Source organism: Polyodon spathula, chromosome 25 (genome assembly GCF_017654505.1).
Source record: "Polyodon spathula isolate WHYD16114869_AA chromosome 25, ASM1765450v1, whole genome shotgun sequence".
Classification (NCBI taxonomy): Eukaryota; Metazoa; Chordata; class Actinopteri; order Acipenseriformes; family Polyodontidae; genus Polyodon; species Polyodon spathula.
Window position 1 is genome coordinate 13,785,882 of NC_054558.1, and position 26,916 is coordinate 13,812,797.

The window sequence follows — 26,916 nt, forward strand, 5'->3', positions numbered from 1 at the left end:
GGGCAAGGATTTGACCAATCCGGACCCTGCTAAACCAAACAGACAGCCCATTTGGAATTAACAAAATAACATTGTTATACCAGAAAATACTTCTGACATTTTTCTTCAATATGTCCTATGAAATGGGCATGTTGTTGAGGCAGAATCACCGGAATACTTTAAAACCCAACGTGACAACGTTTTGAGATCAATCACCTATTAGGAACCAGATGAGCCAAGATGGCCTCCTCTCGTTCCTGAACACTTACATTCTTTTCTCCTGCAATCTCTTCAACTCAGCTGGATTCAGAACACATGATAGATGGTTTATGGACTGAGAACCTTGATGTGTCCCAGTGTTTAAAACATGCCCCAGACTCAGACAACTCTGGTTCAGAGTAGGATGGTCTTCATCTCACAGGTAGATGCACACCCTTTAAATTTCGAAATATCGAGTTCAAAATAGTCTGTGTCGCTTCATCAGAATGCCTCTGATAAGTAAAAATATCCTGAATAAAAGGTTGTCCCAATTAAACGAGAGGCATTTGAACACTTTTTCTTTTCTAAATGAAAAGAAAAATAATGAAATCAAATCACAATATGATTAAATGTTAAATACATAAATTGAAATACAAGCCCATTTATTATTTCTAAACAAAATTCAATCGGTGTTTTTTTTATTTCTACATGAAATGAAAAATAATTAAATCACATCTTATCACATGGCGAGGCACCTGCGATGTTGACACACCAGCTTTTTTTGCAACAGCTGCCTGAGAACCCACAGGAGACTCCAGCTCCTGCAAGAACTCAACGTGGTTTGAGCCATTTATGCAAGTCACAGCATAATCACGACTCACTGCACTATGCTATGGGAACCTGTCTTGCTCTGAAAAGCGATCTCTGTATCCCAATTAAACAAAGTGAAGCCCAATTACACGACATACACAGCATTGGAAGATCCGTCTCCAAGAGTTGTATCCCATTTAAGTAGAAACCCGTATTATGGGGAGGCGACTGTATATACACAAACACTGTTCTGTTTCAACTAGCGTAACTGTCTTCTGCATGGGCTATTAACTGTGGAATAATTGACCATTGACAGTACTTACAAAGATGAGCAGAATGAAGCTAATCTGATCACAGACCTGTTCTGAGCTGGTCACTCCACACTAAGCGCGCATCGAGCTGGGGGCAAAAGTGCTGCACTCCCTGCATTGATTCAGGAGCCAGCTCTTTAATGTCTAATGATCTCCCTAAACAAACATGTACAGAGAACATCAATGCCTGCCCCTGAGCCCTGGACAATGATGCAGCACTGACTGCTCACACAGCCAGCCAGGCAAGCAGGTGGGACGAGAGAGAGACAGCTTGAGCGAGGGAGAAAGAAAGTGTGATTGGGTAGTGAGCGGAGGCTTTTTGCATGTCTAGCATGTATTTTATGGAACATGAAAGTGCTGACCATGGCTGCAATTTCAATGACTACTACATGATTCTTTAGCAAAGAGCAAGTGAGCGAGGGATGGGCGTGGTAGACAGAGAGAGGTGTGTGTAGGGTTCAACATTAACCATAGCCCTGCGCCGGTAGAGATCGCAGTTTGGTCAGTAGTTACGAAGCACCACAGGCTCAACTGGGCGGGTTACATTTCACTAATATTAAATATATATATATATATATATATATATATATATATATATATATATATATATATATATATATATATATATATATATATATATATATATATATATATATATATATATATATATTAGTGCACATGGCTTTCGTTTCATGAATCCAGGAAAATGGGCCAGTGTACCAAAAATTAAATTTACAAACCACTTTTTAAAAACATAACTACGAACTAAATCCTAACTTTCCCGCCACACATCATATTTGTACAGTCAGAATCTGAGACTGCGTACCGAAGTGCTGTGTTGGTGGTACTCATTCCTGCGACATAGCAAATCATTTACAATATCGGGTTTTCTACAACTAAGCAACCAATAAGCCAATAGGAAGTAACCTGTCCAAAACAATAGAAAATACATTCCAATAGTTTAATTACAACTAGCCATTAAGTACTGGCATCAGAAGAATCTAAGTCAAGTTACTTTGTTTATTCAATAGCCTGTAAATAATTAAAAACAAGGTTGTACCTGGTTGTACTTTTAATGGTCAGGTTACTCCATCCATTCACAGAAAGTCAACAGTAGATGTTTTACATTGAACTGCAACTCTTTTCCAACTCCAAGAATATCTCCTTTTCTTATTAGTCACTGCGTTGTTCTGCTTAACATTTAGTATGTCTTTATATTCATCATAACGTTAAATTACCTTTCTAATTTCAATGTTACACAAGTTTGGATTACTTCTTTTAGCACTTGCTATATACATTATTTTATTTCAGTTCACACATTCAAAGTTCACCGGTGCCATGCTCCCAGAATCTGTTTCACAACTGGCTAGCAACAGCTGCAGAAGCTGCTGTGTACAGTCATTACAGAGGAACTCAAGCAGGGATCTGTTAACACTAGCTAAAAACAAGGCAATAAAATTGGCAACAATTTCAAACAGAAAGATTACTGTAGAATGTTGCTATTACAAGCACTGCATAATTAATTAGGGTCCTTACGTTTAATATGCAAATAACAACGGGTTTAAGACTGACATAACACGTGTTAAGCGTCAGCATTAAAAAAATAAGACGTTTACTTCTACTAGTAGCTAAAAAAGCTAGGCTTTTTTGTGTACTCGAATATATAATATGCTATTCGAATAGTTTATTTTAGTGTATTTGACTACACTGACCCATCCCTAATTAGGATTATTATAATTCAGTTTTAGCATTGCTGTGACCATCTGGTAACTGCTTCGTTGCGGGTTTGCTTGTGAAAAAAATGAGTACCATTTGTGCGCATACATTTTCAGATATTGAATACAGTATTTTCATTTTCTGACAAGCACATAAATGTGTACATGTTAAATGGCTGAAGTAACATATATTGAAAGACTTTGTTTAGTCACTTTCTTTTGAGACATGGGCTCTCTTTGGTTACTGTACACAGTTAGATACATACCATCAACAACCATCATGGAAAAAAAAAAAAAAAAAAAAAAAAAATATATATATATATATATATATATATATATATATATATATATATATATATATATATATATATATATATATATATAATATAGGACCAGATAAAAGGGCATGGTAGACAAAGAGTGCGTCAATGTTGTTCCATAGTTAAGGAATATACAAACGTTTTTTCCACTTATCGCAATTAAAACTGGACATCTACTGTGTCCCATATTTTAAAACATACATACTACATGAAAATATATCCATGGGAAACTGAAGTCATACAAAAGGATTACTGTAAAATTTAGAACTTTTAAAATTTTAGATTTTTTTCTAAAGACCTTGAAATAAAAATGATCTCAAAACTGTCTGGAATACACACTACTGTTCTTCATCTGAACGATTTAACTATTTAACCCAGCTTCTAATGTTACGTTCCTGCTAGCCTTTTGTCACGTGTGAAATGTTTTCCTTGTGGCTGACCTATTTCACCACGGTGGCGAAGGACTTGAAGAATGTACTTGTGGAAGACTGTCAGCTTGTAGATGAGTCAATACAGATTGTTTAGTTTGATTTCATTTTGACAAATGAAAACTCTTCCGCTTGATCATGTAACATATGCATGCTACAAATGGGAGGACAGAGGCTCTAATAGAAACAATCAGCGGACGATGCTGCTTGTAAAAAAAACAAACAAAACAAAAAAACCCACATGGCATCCTAACGGGAAAAAAAAATAGAAAACAAATTGTTCAAACCAAAGGGAGGCAGACGACCACAGCAAGATCTCATTCAGGTTTTATTGAGAAGGTCAGCGGACCACAACACAGCCCACAGCAGCGTGCAAGCTGCACAGGTGCACTCGTTCAAATGCACAGGTACTCAGGGCAAAAAACGGAACGACGACACAAAACCATGTAACACGTAACACAGACAGTCCATATCGCTACAGTATTAACATTAACTATAGCACTGTCTATTGGCACAATTTTGCTTTACTGTTCTGCAGCGGAAAGAAAACCGCGTCACAGTCAAAATAATGCAGAAAATTATTATCATTACATTATTATTATTATTATTATTATTATTATTATTATTATTATTATTATTATTATTATTATTATTATCAGTACATGAACATCTCTGCAAACCTATTCAGAATTTAGGAAATCTGTAACGTGGGACTAAGTTTGGCATTTAGTAAATGGGAATCAGAGTTATAGTGCAAACTAATAAAGTTCAGTGAAGTTCAATCATGTCTCTGTGTTGAACACATTACATGCACCAAACTAAAGAACATGCTGTCACAACCAACCAATTGAAGAGAACTGAAAGCTGAAACAAGTATTTTAAGCAAACCAATTTCTCACATAAAGGAATAATCAACAATGCTTCACAGGATGAGTATTATTTTTTGGCCGTTACACAAACTGAAATCACAGCGTAGCGGCCCGATTACCGTGTCATTTTTCCAGGTAGCAACGTAACGCCTGTTATGCTCAACAGTGCTGGTGAGAACCCTGTGTGGGAGGGGTGTGGTAGACAGAGAGATGGCGAGTATGGGAGGGGTGTGGTAGACAGAGTGAGGGCGAGTGTGGGAGAGGTGTGGTAGACAGAGAGGGCGAGTGTGGGAGGGGTGTGATAGACAGAGAGAGGGCGAGTGTGGGAGGGGTGTGGTAGACAGAGAGGTCAATTGTGGGAGAGGTTTGGTAGACACAGCCGGGGTGAGTGTGGGAGGGGTGTGGTAGACCGGGCGAAGGTGAGTGCGGGAGGGGTGTGGTAGACAGAGAGGTTGAGTGTGGGAGGGGTTTGGTAGACAGGGTGTGGTAGACAGAGCAAGGGTGAGTGGAGGTTGCTGATTTTTTTTTGCCAAATTATTTTACTTCCACTTTCTCCCCAATTTAGCTGCAGGTGTCTGCTTGAGCTCATCAGGTGCTTGGCTTACCATGGTTTAGATACATTACGATATTGACAGTTATCTTTTATGCTACACCGTGAGTATTGTAATTTTGTTATACAATGGTTTATGCTATGTTTGTGTTCCTATGAACAAAATGAAGGAAAAAAACATTTAATATGAGCACCTTTTTATTTAACGTACTGTACAAAACAAGTCAGTCCTGCTCCGCTTCCTCACCCAGCCTCACACTGGAGCATTCCATCCACATTCCAAACAAGTGTCATCTCAGCTTCCTCACCCAGCCTCACACTGGAGCATTCCATCCACATTCCAAACAAGTGTCATCTCAGCTTCCTCACCCAGCCTCACACTGGAGCATTCCATCCACATTCCAAACAAGTGTCATCTCAGCTTCCTCACCCAGCCTCACACTGGAGCATTCCATCCACATTCCAAACAAGTGTCATCTCAGCTTCCTCACCCAGCCTCACACTGGAGCATTCCATCCACATTCCAAACAAGTGTCATCTCAGCTTCCTCACCCAGCCTCACACTGGAGCATTCCATCCACATCCCAAACAAGTGTCATCTCAGCTTCCTCACCCAGCCTCACACTGGAGCATTCCATCCACATCCCAAACAAGTGTCATCTCAGCTTCCAGCACCCAGCCTCACACTGGAGCATTCCATCCACATTCCAAACAAGTGTCATCTCAGCTTCCTCACCCAGCCTCACACTGGAGCATTCCATCCACATTCCAAACAAGTGTCATCTCAGCTTCCTCACCCAGCCTCACACTGGAGCATTCCATCCACATTCCAAACAAGTGTCATCTCAGCTTCCTCACCCAGCCTCACACTGGAGCATTCCATCCACATTCCAAACAAGTGTCATCTCAGCTTCCTCACCCAGCCTCACACTGGAGCATTCCATCCACATCCCAAACAAGTGTCATCTCAGCTTCCTCACCCAGCCTCACACTGGAGCATTCCATCCACATTCCAAACATGCCCATCTTGCTCCGCTGCCTCACCCAGCTGTGCTGCCTTTGCATTTATCTATTGCAAACATGCTTTTAAACCAAGCGACAATACTTGCAGCCTCAGCAAAGTGTCTGAGGAAGATATTTTTATGAACAGATTTTACTGTATTTTGATAACAGCTTTGAAGGAAACTGTCAATGACACAGAATATAGTGTCAATGTCTCAAATAGCAGACAAGCAACTGCTGGGTGATAGCCTACTTACTCTAAAAATAATTTTGTTTAAGCAAGTTATTTACAGTATTCAAACTTTAGGCAAGAAGACATTTTTTTGTTTGTTTTTTACAAACTCCATGTGTAATAATCATTAGTAACACCATTGGAAGCTTACTTATGCAATGTCATGTGAACTGCAGACATAAAACCAATAACATACAGCATGCCTGTGTTATAATACTTTTTGCTTTGAGCAAAGGATCGATCTTACTAACAGTTAGAATAATGCACATTGCGGCAGTATGATATATAATAAAATATGAAATATTTAAAATATAAAAGTAGCCAAACTTAAAAGCCTGTGAAAGTAAGTGTGATTTTTTTTTGTGATTGTGATTTGTCAATTCCAGTAATTTAACCTTGATACATATATGTGACCCAGGACAGCGAAATCGTCACTTGGTCAAAATTTCAAAAACTGTTTTATTGTGGCAATCGATTGGACATATAATAAGCTTTAAAATAATACCAAACTTATTGATATATCTCAAATAGGGTCAGTGACATGACATTTTGAAATCAGTAAAGTCAGAAGATGCCATTTTGAGAAAATTAAGTTGAAACATGGGACATCTACTTTCCAGCTATTTCCTTAGCAACCATTATGCTAGAATTCTGACACACACACCAAATGTTCACCAATAACTCCTCATACCTTTCTGGAAAATATGATAAAGAAATTATATGATACATATTTATTTTTCATTTATTGAAACATAGAAAAATTCTTCTTTTTTTTTTTTTTTTTTACAATTCATAGCTATTTTTATTTTTTAAACAAAAATGTAAATACTTTTAAATTAAAAGTGCTGAACCATTTACATTTACATTTACTATTTACATTTCACTTGGTATTTGCATATTCTGAAATACATATCTTGGACTACCTTACCTCAGTTAACATTAGCTAGTCCAGGATTAGTGCTAATCGGTATATGAAACATGCCATTTAAGAGTTAAAAATCATTAAAAAAAACTCTGATTAGGCAAATTAATTATTGGTTCAATTAAGGGTTTGATTAAGTAATTCTGAGCTCATTTGGAACAAGAAACCAGCAGACACAATGATCAACCTGGACCAGGATTGTTTCCAAATGTAATTAATAATTACTCGGTTCTAGTATTGATATCAATAACAATGTCAGAGACATGATTCTCCATCACCACAGCTACTTCAACAATGATAGCCGCGTTGTCATCACTATCAGCACAGAAACGATCATCTTCGCTTATGCAGTCGACATTATCAGGGTCATCTACATCACCACTCTCACTGTCAGACTCAGACGAGCATGCACCATCACAAAAACATCCCGAAACCAGCTGCATCCACTGTCTGTCAGTTGCAGCAGATTCCATGTTGCTGGATCATAAAATGTTAAGAGAATTTGCAACATCCTGTTCTTTTGATAAAGACATAATTCGCCTGTGATTTATTTACTTTTTGCCAGAGTTTAATATCACAAATTCTCTGCGTTCACAACCACAGCAATGCCGCTGTCCCAGAAGTCAAATCGCGTGGCGGCATTCAGCCAATCGGTGGATACTACAAGAAGCCAAATGATGTCACGCATAGCAACAAGCAGAATTTTTTATACTGCAACCACTTCTTAAAACCGTTTTCATTGGCTAAATAGGATGTCAGTCTATTAGTGACCTACATAGCGGGAAAGAGGGAAACTACAGCTTTCAAAAGATAACCGGATGATGTGTATGCGTGGAAGGACTATGTTGCGGATTTTAGTCTTTGTTTCAGCTAATTTTGACAAGCTATAGATCGCTGTTGTTACCAAACTGTCTATTTACAGTATAATAGAGACATTATTTTACAAAATAAACTTGATAAAACGATAGTTTGGACTGTTAAGTACACAAAAAAATGTGTAAAACTAAAAATCGATAATTCATGACTTCACTCAGTAATCTAACCACTGTGTAAAATCTACATATGCGACTTCCGACTGATTTTGCTGTCCCGGGTCACATATCAGTACACACAGAATAGTATAAATAAGAATTAGCAATGCCATGTTTAATCCCAATTTGATAAGTAATTCTCCAGATATTTGCTACAATTGTAAGTGAGACAATGATTGACAGAGTCACCTCCACATATCCCCGGAATTCAATACTCAATAACTTATAGTACAGGATGTTAACCCTTAGCGGTCCATTTAATCAGTGCTTGTCATGCGCATCAGGTCTAATTGATTTTCACACGCACTGTTTAAAATAATTTTTTTCAAAGTAAAACAGGTTTAAAAGGTACTGAATCGCAAAAGTACACAATACTGCATCCCCAGCCAAACCCCACCCCTTGTTCGTTGTATTTTTCACATACCTCTTTATAGACGCGCATACTGAAAAACCCCCTCCTGATCACTCGTTTTATCACCATACTCCTCAATAATGCGATCCAAGTCATTATTTTATTCCTACAGCATCTCAAAAAGCTCTGCAAATGTCAGTGATATTCTTTGTGCACTGGATGCAGAAGCAGCTATCTCCTTTGTTTATGTCCGTGTTATCTCTGTGGTGCATGTCTACACGGAAAAAAAAAACAAGCCGAAGTAAGCCCAAGTCAGAGTCCTGTCTCACTCAGCCATTGAAAGGTTGCCTCTGCTTTTTCCAGCTACTAGACACCTGTGCTTTAAGTCTTTTTGACGCTGTACCTGACCTTGGACTTTAAGTGATTATTGCCTCGGACCAAATTGGGTTCATACCAAGTTTCATGACCTATCTACTAGATGGGTCTGTCCCCATATACATGCATATGTATATCTATAGATGGACGGATACAGACAGAATAATTATATATATATATATATATACTATAATTATATAATATATATATATATTATAGATATTAGATATAGATATATATGATATATATCATCTATTACTCTTAATAAATAATGCTAATACCAGCAATTCTCCAGATATACAAAACAATGTAAGATGTGGCACATACACATAGAGCCTCTCCACTGTGTCCTGTTTGTAGGGTATTCTACCTGCAGTGGTGGATAATAAGAGTGCCACTCACCGTGGAAGTGCTGGGCAGTCTTCCTCCTCAGTGTCTCTACCGACTCCTCTGAGTCAGCCCACTCCAGGACCAAGCGGCGTCCGTACAGATGGGTGCTGTGGCACAGAGCTGTGAAGGCTTTCTGAGGGGAGACAGGGAAATCAGGGGCACACATTTATACATAGCAGTGCAAACATTTTCAAAACTGTCAATCCTGTTACTTTGTTAGTGAAGCACCATAATGTGCTTTCTGATATTTTGCTCAGCCTGGACTGCTTCCATAAGGTAGCTGACAGTGCTGCAAATAGGGCAGTTCTCAGGAATTTTGGCATACAGGCCATTGCTCAGACATACTACTGTAGATCCTCAATGGTAGGAGATATTTGAAATCTGACTTTTTATTTTAAATCATCAACTGTAACTTCCTAGTGTGTGTGTCTCTCTCTCTCTCTCTCTCTCTCTCTCTCTTATATATATATATATATATATATCTGTGTGGGTGTGTGTCACGTGTGTGTCACGGTGTCAGTGTGTGTGTATATATATATATATATATATATATATATATATATATATATATATATATATATATATATATATATATATATATATATATATTAGTACCAGTCAAAAGTTTGAGTACACCTGCTTGAAACCAGGTTTTTCATGATTATCTATGCTTGAGACTGTATAAACTTGTCTATAAACACTATTTCATTATATGATATGTGTACTTATATAAGCTGATAATCATAAGTGAATTGCATTCAAAAATTAAATTTTTAAATTAAAATGTGAATCTTGTCAATTTCAATGAAATGGTCATCCAAAGCAAGGGGTCTGAAGCCTAAGTCAGTTAAAAGTGTGAAATGTGTATAACACAGTGTCAGAACACTGGCCTAAGCATACAATTATCTTTGTTAGATGTTCTCTGAGTTAACTAGCATGTTACCTAATTGACCTTTTGATATCAATAATTGTTAACAGGTGAGGGTCCATGATTACTATAAATATAGGTAGCATAGGCACAGGTTTGTCATTCCTGAATGTAAGGGAGCAGAAAATGGCAAAATACGCTCAGTTAAGCAAAGAAAAAAAAGACAGTCTGTAATTAATTTAAGAAGTGAAGGTTAATCTTTAAGACAAATCGCAAGAACTTTGCAAGTGTCTGTAACTGCTGTGGCCAAGACCATCAAACGAGTTGAAGAAACTGGCACCGAACAAGGTCAGGCAAGCCAAGGGTGACCTCAGAATAAAAGAACAAGTTCAATCGAGTCACAAGTCTGCGAAACCGGCGATTAACTGCCCCTGAAATACAAGCTCAGCTAAATGCTACTAGAAGTACAGATGTTTAAGACGCATAAGTTCTGCATGTGTGGTTCCCACTGTCAAGCATGGAGGAGGCAGTGTCATGGTCTGGGGTTGTTTTGCTGGTGACAGAGTTGGTGATCTTTACCAAGTCCATGGCAAGCTCAACCAGCATGGCTATCATAGCATACTTCAGAGGCATGCCATTCCATCAGGATTACGGCTAGTTGGGCAGTCCTTCATTCTTCAGCAAGATTATGAACCGAAACACACCTCAAAGTTGTGCAAGAACTATCTGGCGAAGAAGGAAAGTGAAGGACAACTCAATCTAATGACCTGGCCTGCCCAGTCTCCAGACCTCCATCCCACAGAACTTGTATGGATGAACTGGACAGAAGCGTCAAAGCAAAGCTACCCACAAGTGCCCTACACCTCTGGGAATTGCTGCAGAAGAGCTGGGAAGACGTGTCGTGATTTCCTGCTGAAACTTGTTAACCGAATGCCTAGTGTTTGTGAGGCTGTTATTAAGGCAAAGGGTGGCTACTTTGAGGAATCCAAGATTTGGAGACAATCTTCAATTCTCTTGAACATTGCTTTGATACTCCTGATGTTTTATTTTGTATATTGTAACGTTGTCAATTATGAAAAAAACTAGTTTCCAGCAAGTGTACTCAAACTTTTGACTGGTACGGTATGTGTGTGTGTGTGAGTGTATATATATATATTATACAGACAACTTAGGGGTTAAAATTGGCTGTTTTTGAATATTCTTTATTAATAATTGTGTCATGAATCTTTGGGGACAGGGCTGATTTATAAAGACATATAGACATGCCACAACAAAAGGCATTATACTATTGAATACCGCTACATAAGGCCTTTCTGTGGATATACTGGGTTTTGATTTATGATTTAAGGTTGCCAAAGTACAAGTGCTAAAACACCAAGTGGTCATATTCATGCCCGTATATGGTCATTATATTAAGGCAGGAAAGGGTTAAAGGAAAATGGGATAGTTGCAGCACGGCATGCGGTCTCAGGCTTTATTGACTCAGGGGTGCCATTATTACCTTCCAACACGCCACAACAATGACATCCTCACTATTCTACTACAACTGTTAACAGTTTGTTTGTTTAACTGGAATATACCCTTATCTGGGCTGGAGATTCCTTCAGTATATTATTATTATTATTATTATTATTATTATTATTATTATTCATTTCTTAGCAGATGTCCTTATCCAGGGCAACTTACAATTGTTACAAAATATCATATTACAAGTTATCGCTTTACAGAACATCATAATGCAGATAAGAGCAGTTATGACAGTACAATAAGATCAAATTTAAATACGAGCAAAATAAAATAAATAAAACACATTTTACAGGAAACAGTTAAATGAAATGGGCATTTAAAACAACACAAACTGAAACATGTTAGAACAATTTTTACAAACCACATGGAGCTGGAGAATTAACTGGAGATTAAATATATTTGGATTAGCTGAGCTCCCGAATGGAGCATCCAGTAAAGGTGCTCCGCGTGGAGTGCAGGATACACCCTACAGCCTGGAGATCGCAGGTTCAAATCCACGCTATGTCATGGCACAACGTGGCCGTGGGTTCCTAGGGGGAGCCGCACAATTGGCAGAGTGTCGCCCGAGCAGGGAGGGCTTAGGTTGGCAAGGCAAGCCACGGTTCACTGCGCACCAGCGGCCACTGTGGCTGATCTATGTTGTCCTCTGGCACTATAGATCTGGTGACTTCGCTGTCAATCCTCAGTGCGAAAAATGACGCGTGTTTCAGGGTAGTTTACTATCTACATAAAAAAAGAACAACTTTGTTCAAATAAATACTTTTGTGATTAGGTAATTCATTTTTAATAAATGATCCCAGCCCAGAACTTTGCAGCCAATCCGCTGCAGTGCACACAAATTATGCAACACTGTTTCCCAGGAGTGACAGACGAACAATTGTGTTAATTGACGAGGATATTGAAGGGAATAAGTTTAATTTTAGTTTATTAAGGTGCATTTAATTGATGTTGATCATCTAATTAGATTGGTGGTATAACTTTAAAAGACTAAACTGTTTTCTTTGCATTATTGTTTGGAAAACAGTAGCAGCATTAGTGCTTCAGTAATGTAATCACGCTATAATCTGGTTGCTGGTATGAATGTTGATTGTGCCTTCAGAGTTTCTAATGACAAGTGGATGAGCTGTGCTGGAGCTTGTGATTTTTATCACATATATAGTACTGTGCAAAAGTTTTAGGCAGGTGTGAAAAAATGCTGTAAAGTAAGAATGCTTTCAAAAAGAGACATGTTAATAGTTTAGATTTATCAATTAACAAAATGGAAAGTGAGTGAACAGAAGAAAAATCTACATCAAATCAATATTTGGTGTGACCACCCTTTCCCTTCAAAACAGCATCAATTCTTCTAGGTACACTTGCACACAGTTTTTGAAGGAACTCGGCAGGTAGGTTGGCCCAAACATCTTGGAGAACTAGGAGAACAGTTCTTCTGTGGATTTAGGCAGCCTCAGTTGCTTCTCTCTCTTCATGTAATCCCAGACAGACTCGATGATGTTGAGATCAGGGCTCTGTGGGGGCCATACCATCACTTCCAGGACTCCTTGTTCATCTTTACGCTGAAGATAGTTCTTATTGACTTTCGCTGTATGTTTGGGGTCGTTGTCATGCTGCAGAATACATTTGGGGCCAATCAGATGCCTCCCTGATGGTATTGCATGATGGATAAGTGTCTGCCTGTACTTCTCAGCATTGAGGAGGCCATTAATTCTGACCAAATCCCCAACTCCATTTGCAGAAATGCAGCCCCAAACTTGCAAGGAACCTCCACCATGCTTCACTGTTGCCTGCAGACACTCATTCGTGTACCGCTCTCCAGCCCTTCAGCAAACAAACTGCCTTCTGCTACAGCCAAATATTTCAAATTTTGACTCATCAGTCCAGAGCAGCTGCTGCCATTTTTCTGCACCCCAGTTCCTGTGTTTTCATACATAGTTGAGTCGCTTGGCCTTGTTTCCACGTCAGAGGTATGGCTTTTTGGCCGCAAGTCTTCCATGAAGGCCACTTCAGACCAGACTTCTCCGGACAGTAGATGGGTGTACCAGGGTCCCACTGTTTTCTGCCAATTCTGAGCTGATGGCACTGCTGGACATCTTCCGATTGCAAAGGGAAGTAAGCATGATGTGTCTTTCATCTGCTGCAGTAAGTTTCCTTGGCCGACCACTGCGCCTACGGTCTTCAACGTTACCCGATTCTTTGTGCTTCTTCAAAAGAGCTTGGACAGCACATCTGGAAACCCCTGTCTGTCTTGACATTTCTTCCTGGGAGAGACCTTGCTGATGCAGTATAACTACCTTGTGTCTTGTTGTTGTGCTCAGTCTTGCCATGGCGTATGTCTTTTGACAGTAAACTGTCTTCAGCAACCTCACCTTGTTAGCTGAGTTTGGCTGTTCCTTACCCAGTTTTATTCCTCCTACACAGCTGTTTCTTTTTCAGTTAATGATTGTGTTTCAACCTACATATTGAATTGATGATCATTAGCACCTGTTTGGTATAATTGTTTAATCATACACCTGACTATATGCCTACAAAATCCCTGACTTTGTGCAAGTGTACCTAGAAGAACTGATGCTGTTTTGAAGGCAAAGGGCGGTCACACCAAATATGGATTTAATTTAGATTTTTCTTCTGTTCACTCACTTTGCATTTAGTTAACTGATAAATATAATCTATTAACATGTCTATTTTTGAAAACATTCTTACTTTACAGCATTTTTTCACACATGCCTAAAACTTTTGTAAAGTACTTTATACTAGATATATTTCATATGAAAGCTTTTTATGGATAGGCCTACGTGTTAATAATAAGCTTGGTTTCAGTAAAAAAATAAAAATAAAATGACTTTAGGCTTTAAACACAGTAAAAATCTGGCAACCCCGATACAGTGCCACATGATTTGAAATAACACCCTCTGGTGACCAGTTAGGGTATTTTTTAAAAAGTCCTAAAGAGAAAAGGCGCTACCTGGTGGTTTCTTCAGGGGATTTTTCACAAATGTAGTTGATACACTTAAAAGAAAAAGTACCGGAAACATGGAACCCACTGTATTTATAGGTCCATCAGTTATAGTAATATTGCTGGGCATAACATTCCATTGTAGAGTTGTGCAAAAATTAAACAGTTTGAAAATTATCGCAACAACCCAGATCAAATGAATAAAACAATCCCCACCACACAAGATCTTTTATTTTTGTTCAACCTAGTGCAACACATGTGCTTCTGACTCGGTACTTATTATTATAATAACCCACTTGAGGCTTATCTGTCAGTATCCCCTTAAAATGGCCATAATATGCACTAATGTAGGAATGATTGCGAATTTTGAAATACTAAAATAAATAAATTCTATGACTAGGTCTTTCTCAATGGATTGCATAGCATTGAGCCTGCAGACAATTAGGCAAGGAACAATAAGATCCTGCTTGTGACGCCTAAATCTAACCCTCCCTGCTTGTGCTGCAGCTTCTCTCCAGTTGTTGGTGAACAGCCCCATAATAATCACACTAGACTGTTGTCCAGCAGGGAATACACATGGGAAGGACAGGCAGACATATGCACGCACTGACCTTGGCGTCCTGCTTGGTGAGGAAGTCGACGAATCCGAATCCTCTGTGAGTCCCGGTCCCGCTCATCTTCTTGGGCAGACGGACTGTCTTCAACTCTCCAAATGTGCTGCAAGACAACCCACACAAACTGACAATGAGATTCCATGTGGCTCAAGATAAATTAACATACTGGCAAGTTTTGTAAGCAATCAAAAAACAGCCATCACGATAACCCCTCCATTAGAGGGCTTACTTTTTATGATGCAACGTTCCATGTGGATGAGACAACACGTGTGCACATGCATGTGAACACAGAAAGGACTTTCAGCTGACTTCTAGATTTCACATATGTTTAAACTTGATATAGTTTAAATGTTTAAAATCTGAACTATTAAAACAATCCTGCTCTGAAGCTGCATATCATTTCAGGCTAGAGTTTAGATGAAAAAAAAATAGATAGAAACATCTGAAGAGTGTGGTTTTGTTTTAAGCCGTAGGTTCCTAACATGCATTAAACTGCAGAACCTGCTTTGGTCTATCAAAACAGATTGCATTCAAGTGCGTTTACTGTGCCCCCCATGCCCTCTGCTATTTATTTATTTAAGCAGTGGAAAGCAGACCAGCGCTACTCGCTCACGGCAGGCATTCATTCCACCCCTATCCGAGAGCGGGAGGGGTGGGGGGCTGATAGGCACTGCAGCTGAAGAGGCACGTCCGCGTCTGGCGGAGGGTGGCATTCACTGGAGAGGAGAGGCACTGTGGAGCGGACAGCTTTGGAAGTCAAATAAAACACTTTCTTTTAACTAGATATATGTAAAAAGGTGTGAATTACAGACCTCTGTATACCTGCAGATTTTATGAGCTAGTAAGCTGTATAATAAGAGATAACCGAGGTGTATGGATGAGAGGACCACGAAGCTGAGATGTTCTTTCTGCTCAAACTGGGAGAAATTATTATGAGCCACCCTACACACAATGTATTAATGTTTTCTAAAAATCACGAAAAATAAAATATAATAATAATAATAATAATAATAATAATAATAATAATAATAATAATAATAATAATAATATACTGTGTACATATATTTCAAACCTATTCAAATGCAAGTGTTTTATGCATGAGATGAGACACCCAAAACACAAGGTTCACTCGATGTAAAAATGTTAGAGACAGAAAAAGACAACCCTTATAACAACGTAAACAGTGCTGTAAATGATTTGTGAACAAAACAGGGAGTTTCCCTGGGTCACTAAGTGAAATGGCTAGTAGACTGGTGTGTACAGATAGCAGTGAAATGGCTGGTAGACTGGTGTTTTGTAGAATATAGCAATGATGAAAAGGTGACAGTGGATGAGAGACTATGGGACAATCTAAAGGTTGACAGTGGATGATGGAAGAGTATGGGACAATCTACAAACCTGTAGAGTGAAAAGACAAGGGCAATTTACTGTGGAAGTTGTTTAATGTTTTAATGGAACCACCATAGGCTATATTTCAAGAAATACCCTTTATAAATTATTTTGCCTATTTGCAAGTGTGATATTTCTAAACACACAGGGAACAGTATTTGTATTATTTGGTGGTGACATGGTCTCCGATTGCCAGAGGCAGTTATTTAGAGTTTTCAGTTTTTTGATTGCTGGCTTTTCTCTCTTTCATCTTCCCTAGCCTGTTACACAATGCTGGCTACTGAGTGGCGCGCTCTGACTAACCCCGGTATCGAAAGGGTTAAAGAGAGTGTGTCTCCTGTGGAGTCTGCTTGGCAGACCTCCCTGTGTGATGCCTGTTCTGAGACACACACAGCTTGTTAGGGTTTAATCAGAGACAAGGAGAAACCCCAGGACTCACACCGACACAGCTATCCCCCGTGCTGCTTGCCTACCTGCCTGCCCGCCCCCACCCTGCAAACAGGGCTGTCATACTGCCTCTAGATAGTGGGGTTTGTGTTACAGCATGCTCGTTTGCCAGAAAACAGTTCATATTTATTGTGCCAAACCTGACTGGGAGAATCATAGAAAACACATGTTTAACAAATATGAAGGCAGTATTGTAACATGCTGTCTAGAAGTCATGTGACCACAATGTGTCAGCCATTTTAGGTCTTGCTTTCTGTTGTGTTGAAGATCCTGCTTATTATTATTATTATTATTATTATTATTATTATTATTATTATTATTATTATTACTGTAGTAGTATTATTAATAATAATACTCATAGCAGCAATGGTATCATTGGTATTACTGTTATTAGTTGACTTAGTTGACATTATTAGGGCTATGCCTCAGTTTTTGAGCTCTATAAATTTTTAGTTTAAGTGACTGCTTCCTGGTATTGTTTGTTAAAAGCTACACAGCACTAGTCTGGGACTATCTCATCAAAGGTAATATTAAGTAGTTCAGGATAACGTCTATTAAGATCTATCTATGAAACCCATCACACAGGCTTCAATATGACTGTACAGTTAAAAGGGTAAATGTCCTGCTTCCTGATCACTTCCTGTGTTGTACAGTAGGTCAAATGTCTGGATAGGACCTTCCCACAGCACAGGTGTGATAAGGTAAAAGGAAGACATTTAAACACTACCTTTATAAGAATTAAATACAATTATAATACTGTATATTGCTTTTTCATGATAAGGCAGTGATATTGTGTTTAGATAATAGTTTAGTAAACTTTTGACTTCTTGACTTTACTTCAAAAAACCTGCAGGGATCTAAAAAAATTCTGTATTCCTTTGAACTGAGAAGCCCTGGAATTGAAGATGCAGTCTAAATTTCCAATTTGAGGAAAAAATAAAACATAAAAAACATGCAATTTACAAAAGCTACCTCAATTACACATATATACAAACATGATGTATTGAGGCAGCTGGCAGCCGTCTGCTATCACGTAGAGCATTACAGTTATGTGCTGCTTCTCATTTCCAGTCACCTGTTTTTCTCCTTTTTGTGAAATGTGGTATTGCTTGGCATGTCGAAAAATACAGGGGTTTGATCAGTATTGCCGACCTTGTTGGCAATTTTAATTCACACATCACTATACTCGAATTTAAGACGCTGGACATTTTTGAGAAAAAAAGGCATCTTAAATTTTAAGGAATACGGTATGTACATTAAATATACAAAATAAATTAATAAAACTCAATGCTAACGGAAATCTATTGTATGAATAAAGAAATAATTTTCAAGGCTTTACAGTTTATTTTAAGTCCAAAGTTAAGATTTTTTAGTGGAAATGTTCCTATTTTTATACAGGGCTGTGAACCAGCATGCTTGCTAAAGAAATGGGATAAAGATAAAAGATAATTTCACTACGCCTCCCATCTTCACACAAGCCCATTTGAATCAATGCAAGCAGAGCCAGCATTGTGCATTTGGAGATGCATTTCCACACAGAAGATATGCTTATCCCACAGTGCATCAATGCAGGGAGGATTTTTAAACAGGGAAAGGTGTGCTGGTGTGTTTATCTGCATGGCTCTAACTCTATGTACAGCTGTGGACCCCTGACTGTCTATGGGGAGAGTTAGGGCTTGTAGAGTGCCATGCTGGAATGAGATCGGTAGCTCGCGTCTGCAGCTCCAGTACATTAGTCATGTCGCTAATAGGAAATAGAACAGGAACTCTGCCAGGGGTTTAGCAGAGGAACAATAACAGGGACACAGAGATTTAGTAATCTTCCAGACTCTCGGGATTCATCTGTGAAGAGCACACTTCTTCAGCGTGCCAGTGGCCATCGAAGGTGAGCATTTTCCCACTGAAGTCGGTTACGATGCCGAACTGCAGTCAGGTCAAGACCCTGGTGAGGACGACGAGCACGCAGATGAGCTTCCCTGAGATGGTTTCTGACAGTTTGTGCAGAAATTCTTCGGTTGTGCAAAGCCACAGTTTCATCAGCTGTCCGACTGGCTGGTCTCAGACGATACCCCAGATGAAGAAGCCGGATGTGGAGGTCCTGGGCTGGCGTGGTTACACGTGGTCTGCGGTTGTGAGGCCGGTTGGACGTACTGCCAAATTCTCTAAAACGACGTTGGAGCTGGCTTATGGTAGAGAAATGAACATTCAATTCTCTGACAACAGCTCTGGTGGACACTCCTGCAGTCAGCATGCCAATTGCATGCTCCCTCAAAACTTGAGACATCTGTGGCACTGTGTTGTGTGACAAAACAGCACATTTTAGAGTGGCCTTTTACTGTCCCCAGCACAAGGTGCACCTGTGTAATGATCATGCTGTTTAATCAGCTTCTTGATATGACACACCTGTCAGGTGGGATGGATTATCTTGGCAAAGGGGAAATGTTCACTAACAGGGATGTAAACAAATTTGTGCACAAAATATGAGACGAATAGGCTTTTTGTGTGTATGGAAAATTTCTGGGATCTTTTATTTCAGCTCATGAAACATGGGACCAACACTTTACATGTTGCGTTTATATTTTTGTTCAGTGTAAATATATAAATTAATAAATAAATAAAATAAACCCTTCTGCCACTCGTGTGTATTAGGAACAAGAACAGGGAGAATACATCACTGAATGTTAATGACAGCAATAATCAATAACTGCAGCAACTAGCAGATGATCTTCAGAAAGCACAACATTTGTCTTCAGCCTTGACAGGCAGCTGGCAGTGTGATGCTCAGTGTTACATTTAACAACGCCAGGTAAATACTTCCAAGAATTGCAACCAAATAAATGAGTGGAAATCAATTCTGAGAAACCAACAATGATTCTGTAGAAATTCCAGTCCATCTTATCCGGTATAAAGATTTCTCCCTGAGCATAGAACACTCAGCACATTTCTACAGCTTTTAATGTTTAATAGCAGTTCAAGAGTAACATCTCTACTTTTTGTAATTTATAATGAGATAATACGCTGTCTAAAAAATCCATCAAAAACAACTCTTGCTTCTACCAAACACTACTAATTGTCCAACCTTCACCTTTGCTATATCAGCAGCCTGGAGCTCAATGACTCATATGTATGGCTCAAGAGCCTTCAGTTAAACAATACTGATCTAGACCATATTATAAAACAACCACCGTTGTTTTCTATGGAGAGGTGACACTAATTAACCCATTAAGTGCCACTGCTCTTAATACTTTAGTATCTGCAAGGGGCATACAATAAATATTTTTCAAAAGCTTTGAATAAAATTACAAAAACAAATTCACCTTTACCATAATGTATGTTTTTCATGTAATGTATGTTTTTCATGCATCTGTTGCTATGCAACACTCTGGTCGGGCTGGGTAACATCTTAGTGTATCCCAACTCCATAATGCAAAAAAAAAAAATCTATGCATTACTAGTAAAGAAAGGGTATTTTCTTTACTAATTTATTAAAGATTTTTGTTCAGGCTCGGGTCGGACCCAGGTCTATTAGTTTTACTTCTCTTTGCATCTACAGGAACCAAGATGCTTTTAAAAATGGTTTCTTTAATCTTTAAATAACATGAAGCTTCCAGCCGCCACTGTAGCTCTAGGAAGCAGACAGAGCGCTAATCAGGCCTGGCAAAGCTGAGGAAAGCTTAATCCTATTACCTCTAGAACACGACAAACAGCGCCCTGTTGAAATCACGTGAAGAATGCAGCAGGTCCAAATGTCACCTTACAAGAACTAATTGAGAGCATTACTACGGTGTTATCCAAAGCTGAGGATTTGGGTACAGAAAAAAAATAAAATAATAAAAAGCAGAGAAAAAAGCAAATGGAAAGCAGTGCCAAACCCTCCCCCCCTTTCTTCCTCTCTTGCCAATCCTGTTAGCAGGCTTTAGCAGCGTAAAGAATTCCTTTCAGTGGCAACCTGGCAGAAACTTCATAGAAGCGCTCTGCTGGAACAGTAACACGACAAAGGGAGCGAGGTTGGGGTGGCTGGGTATTACACAGGCCTTGATTGGATGCCGATAGCTACAAAAACAAAAGTTTGAGCAATGCAAGAAATTCCTGAGCTTTCCTTTACTGAAATGGGGTTCTCAAAACTGAGGTTGCAGAAAGGTTCAAAACAAGCACATGCCCTGTATTTCAAGCATGCCTGCTCAATCAAATTGCCCAATCACATGTGTAAAAAGTTGACATTAGTATGTAATGGCTACAGCGCAATGTAGATTACTACGTGTTGTAACAAAATATAAAAAATGCACAAAAAAAACCCCTTTCACGACAAATGAATAAGCAGTTCTACAGCTGTGCAAAAATTTAAGTGTGACACACAGATGGATAAATGTATGACCAGACCAACACCCAGGTATATCTCCAGAATATGAAATTCTCACTAAATTGCTAAATAACATCAATACTACGTTTCATGACAATTGTTGAGCAGTTTCCCAGATATATGCAAATGGATGTCATCTGCAGCGGGACAAAATTAATAATAAGATTACCCATATGATCTCTTAATCCAAACTTGAGATACAGATGTTTAAAGTTAAGTCATGGCAGGTCTTTCGATTTATACTATGCAATATACAGATCTGAAAACGGACATTCTCTCTGTAAGCAAATGAGCATTATATGATACAATTTTCTGCCTCCACATAAACCAAGCACACTAAAAAGAAAATGCATCTATTTTGAGTGGGACAATTCAAGGTTTAAGGATTTGTCTATATGTGAGCAATCCTTATCACTTTTTTCGCTATGTATTATCTTCATCCACTATGTATCTTTTCATTATTGCTGACTTTTGGATTTGGCAAAACATGCCTTAAAAACAAATGGAATTGCACACAGCAAAGAACGTTACTTTTAAAAGAAGCTGCATCAGCCTACATCCCCCACAATGACCCCGATATGGGGACTAGAATGAAGGCTGACACTAAATACTGGAAGTTGTTAGCGGAGTGGTTCAAGAGATGAGTATGTGTTAAATACAAGTTCTGTGCTTGTTTACATTTTAATTCTCGCTTCCCTGAGATAAAAGACAATTGCATAAACCAAAGGCAGAGAAGCTGGGAGATGAAAACACAGTGCTGACTAATGAAGTAGAGTATATGTACCAAAGGGTTAATTAACAGAAAAGCGCAGATATATATATAAGAACTGTATGTAACCGATATGACTGTAGAACTCTGCACCTTAATGTATCGTCAGACAGCCAGGAGGATCAGGCAACGTGGTGCTTGCTGCCAAGAAAGGCCAATTAGCATTGGGCTGCACAAAACAGCTGGCTCCTTCGGCTTTCTTTCATGAAGACTTTCACACTCCAGCCTGCCTCTGAAGTCCAAACCCTGCTTTTCAATGCGTGGCAAATTAAGAGAAAGCAGGGACCAAAAAAAAAAAAAAACCCCAAAAAAGCCACACAACACAAATAAGCAGCAGCTCCTTTTCACTTCTGCTCAAGAGTGTCGTAATGGGGGGGGGGGGGGTATCATCTTCACAGGGCCTCGCTCTTTCACTAGAAAAATTCCACACACACACCTTATCTTACATGAAATTAATAAGCAGTATACATTCATGTTACAATCTCAAATCAAGCTTACTCTTTACTATTTTAAATGAATTCATGCATTTATTATTCCAGAATTGGGCTGCTAATTTTATGAGGAATCTTGAAGCTTGCACAAAAGAAACTAAAGGTGAGGCACAATGACCCACAGTGTGATCAGGCAGGGAGGCACAGTGAGAACGTGCTCTCATAGCTCTGCAAGCAACCAAGCACACCTCAGTGCTGACCGAACACCCCCCAGCTCAGGTAATGTTCTCACTGGTGTAAAGAAAAAAGTACAATGCAGATTAAAAATACCCAAGTTGCATGGTACTGTAAGACAGCAGGCTGAAAGCTCAGGTGTCCAAGAATAGTGCTAAGGGTACTGTTAAATTCCTTTCAAGAAAGTTTAACATCTGCAAAAAAGTCTACATTTTGCATCGGAGCATTGGAATGCAATAAATGACAGGTTTTAGGAAGGAAAGAAAAATATTGCCCCTGAATTTTTAATTGAGCCTTTTGGGTTTCAATTGTATTACAAGGTCATTCTGCAATGCAAGAGCCCAATGGCACAGCATGGTGGATACCTGCAGCACAGCAGTCACAACATGTGGACAGCTATGACAAGTACATGCAGTTGAGATGTTTTATTTGCGTTTGCAAGTTTAAATAAGCCTTTAAAAGCTTTTGGAGAGGACTAAACTACTAGGAACCAGAGGAGCAATTATAAACTTCAAGTACATTTTCTGATGTTCAAATCATGAAAGGTTTCAGGGGAAACAAACAGGACATATGATGGGTGGACGATGTATTAGCTGTCACTGCATCTCCAGGACTATTTATTGTATTGTCTTATGGGGAACGGATGAATGGGGATTTAGATGGAACCCTTACTTTAAGACACTATTCAAAAAGGTTTTTCTCGATACCAGGATTGCTCCAATACGGCTGAAAGAATTCCTTTCAAATTGTGAGGACTGATGGCCCTTCATATAAATGTTTGTCGATTAGACCCACATTCGTAGACACCCCCATCTTTCACCCCCACGCACCAATATCTGTTCACAGGAATGCTAATTAGATTGGATTTAGCTTTCACTTTGTTAAATTAGCCATATACCATTTCAATTTGCATTTTACCTTTGATAAATTAAAAAAGAGGATTCTTTTCAATTAAAGCTAATTGTTTAAAAATGATACGTGAGGAATCAGAGATTCCTTTAAAAGTAAAAAAAAATAAATAAATAAAAGCTGTTAATTCTTTTTGAAATCTCAGGATGGATTAACAAGCCCTGTTAAATGGCAGGGATTTAAATAGACATGGGGATATATTATATTATTAAATCACAATCATTTACATGTTGAAGCTTAAAAAATAAATATAGACGTAATGCACCTGTCTGCATAATAAAATGAGGGATTACAAACATTTTCTAGAATTCTAATTAAACTTTTTTTTTTTTTTTTTTAAGTTAAAATTCATACTACATATGATTCGATATCCCATAATTACTTTACCTTCACTTTCTCCCTAATTCCCAAGAACAGCTCAAGAGAACTGAAGGTCAGTGGGTGTCCTCTGATCCAACAACCAAGCCCATTGCCTCTTACATCCAGGAACCTGACAGCGGATGTCGGCAAGCTCCCCCTGCAGGTCTACAGCCAGCACGCCAGAACTCCGTTGGGGCCCCCCGGGCTGCTGGGCAGTCAGGTCCGCTATAGCACAACGACGAGGATAAACAGTCCCTGCCTGTTCAGCCTCTTTAACCCTTGGGAGTGCCAGAGCCAATGCAATTCCTCCTTTGCAATTCCCAGTGAAGGCAGGATTGCACACAGCCAGGACGTGAACCTGCACTCCCTGACTGTCCCCTGCACACCCCCGTGCTTTTACACAACTTTACTTCGGGAGTCTTAAGTTCTTATAAACTCTAAAACGGTGCATAGCGTTTAATATTGTTTTTTGTTTGTTTATTTTGTTTTTTAAACCTACATTTCTCAGAATAATAAAAAAAAAATGAAACGTATGGCTGAAATGCATTTCCTTTACAATAATAACAACAATAACAACAATTTTTACATAGCGCCTTTCATAGTGGATCACCATCACAAAGAGCATTACAGAGGTAAGTTGTGAACTGTGCATTATATGCAGAGTCACTTCCAACAGGACACTGATTTAACATCTCATCTGCAGGATGGAGCACAAGGAGGTTAAGTGACTTGCTCAGGGTCACAGTGACTCAGTCAGTGGCAGAGGTGGAATTTGAACCGGTGACCTGCTGGTTACAAGCCCGGGACTTTAACCACTGAACCATACTGCCTCCAGAAGCTCCAGGCAATGGTTCACCTTCCTGTTTTTAGTTGACTGCATCCCTTGTGACCTCTTAAAGCAGAATACGGGTAGGGAAGTGCAGCACTAAAGCATCTGCATCGCTTCCAAATTTACAAAAAAAAAAAATAATAATAATCAACTAGCATAATGTATGCATCTTTCATGTAGGAAAACGTGAGGTGTAATAATGGCAATACACAGGCAAGATTTACTGGAATGATGTACACTGAACAAAAATATAAATGCAACATGCAACAATTTCAAAGATTTTACCGAGTTACAGTTCATATAAGGAAAATCAGTCAATTGAAATAAATTCATTAGGACCTAATCTATGGATTTCACATAACTGGGAATACAGATCTGATCAGAAAACCAGTCAGTATCTGGTGTGACCACCATTTGCCTCATACAGCGCGACACATCTCCTTTGCATAGAGTTGATCAGGCTGTTAATTGTGGCCTGTAGAATGTTGTCCCACTCCTCTTCAATGGCTGTGCGAAGTTGCTGGATATTGGCGGGAACTGGAACACGCTGTCGTACACGTCGATCCAGAGCATCCCAAACAAGCCCAATGGGTGACATGTCTGGTGAGTATGCAGGCCATGGAAGAACGGGGACATTTTCAGCTTCCAGGAATTGTGTACAGATCCTTGCGACATGGGGCCGTGCATTATCATGCTGAAACATGAGGTGATGGCGACGGATGAATGGCACGACAATGGGCCTCAGGATCACATCAAGGTATCTCTGTGCATTCAAATTGCCATCGATAAAATGCAATTGTGTTTGTTGTCCGTAGCTTATGCCTGTCCATACCATAGCCCCACCGCCACCATGGGGCACTGTTCACAAAGTTGACATCAGCAAACCGCTCGCTCACACGACGCCATAGCTGTCTGCCATCTGCCCAGTACAGTTGAAACCGGGATTCATCCGTGAAGAGCACACTTCTCCAGTGTGCCAGTGGCCATCGAAGCTGAGCAATTGTCCACTGAAGTCGGTTACAATGCAGAACTGCAGTCAGGTCAAGACCCTGGTGAGGACGATGAGCACGCAGATAAGCTTCTGATGTTTCTGACAGTTTGTGCAGAAATTCTTCAGTTGTGCAAACCCACAGTTTCTTCAGCTGTCTGAGAGGCTTGTCTCAGACGATCTCGCAGGTGAAGAAACCGGATGCGAAGGTCCTGGGCTGGCGTGGTTACACGTGGTCTGCGGTTGTGAGGCCGGTTGGACGCACTGCCAAATTCTCTAAAATGACGTTTAAGGAGGCTTATGGTAGAGAAATGAACATTCAATTCTCTGACAACAGCTCTGGTGGACACTCCTGCAGTCAGCATGCCAATTGCATGCTCCCTCAAAACTTGAGGGCCTTTTATTGTCCCCAGCACAAGGTGCACCTGAGTAATGATCATGCTGTTTAATCAGCTTCTTGATATACCACACCTGTCAAGTGGATGGATTATCTTGGCAAAGGAGAAATGCTCATTAACAAGGATGTAAACAAATTTATTCACAAAATTTGAGAGAAATAAGCTTTTTGTACGTATGGAAAATTTCTGTGATCTTTTATTTCAGCTCATGAAACATGGGACCAACACTTTACATGTTGCGTTTATATTTTTGTTCAGTGTAGTTAGATACAAGTTCTTCAAGGGGGGCAAAGTCCATGATTTATCCAGTAAATGGCCTGTATTTGGATCAAGTGCAGTTGAGACAATTAAAACACAGTCTTGTTTCACAGCATTGCTCTCCTCACCAGGATCAGCACATTCACATTCTGCATTTAGGACTGGGAGACAGGCTGTTTGCAGTGACATCCCAATTGATACAGGGTTTGGAGATAAGACTGGTCACCCAGACAGGTAAACACTGACAACATCAGCCATTTCACAGACAAGCTAGAGAGCAGCCAGTCAGTTCAGCCCTGTGCCAACAGCCAGGGAAA

At 39.4% G+C, this 26,916-nt stretch overlaps 1 protein-coding gene across 3 annotated transcripts in view; it reads right to left on the reverse strand.

The window, feature by feature from the left end:
• The window catches only part of rbm19 (RNA binding motif protein 19), an 82,142-nt gene that overhangs the window by 17,704 nt on the left and 37,522 nt on the right, over nt 1-26,916 (reverse strand). For 2 of the 3 annotated variants that reach the window (XM_041228280.1, XM_041228279.1), the window contains exons 21-22: nt 15,225-15,330; nt 9,278-9,398 (exon numbers count right to left, since the gene is read on the reverse strand). In XM_041228280.1, the coding sequence (XP_041084214.1) occupies nt 9,278-9,398; nt 15,225-15,330 (227 nt within the window). Of the gene's footprint in view, nt 1-9,277; nt 9,399-11,954; nt 12,384-15,224; nt 15,331-26,916 lie in introns of those variants that run through there. The other variant, XM_041228281.1, reaches the window with a different exon arrangement.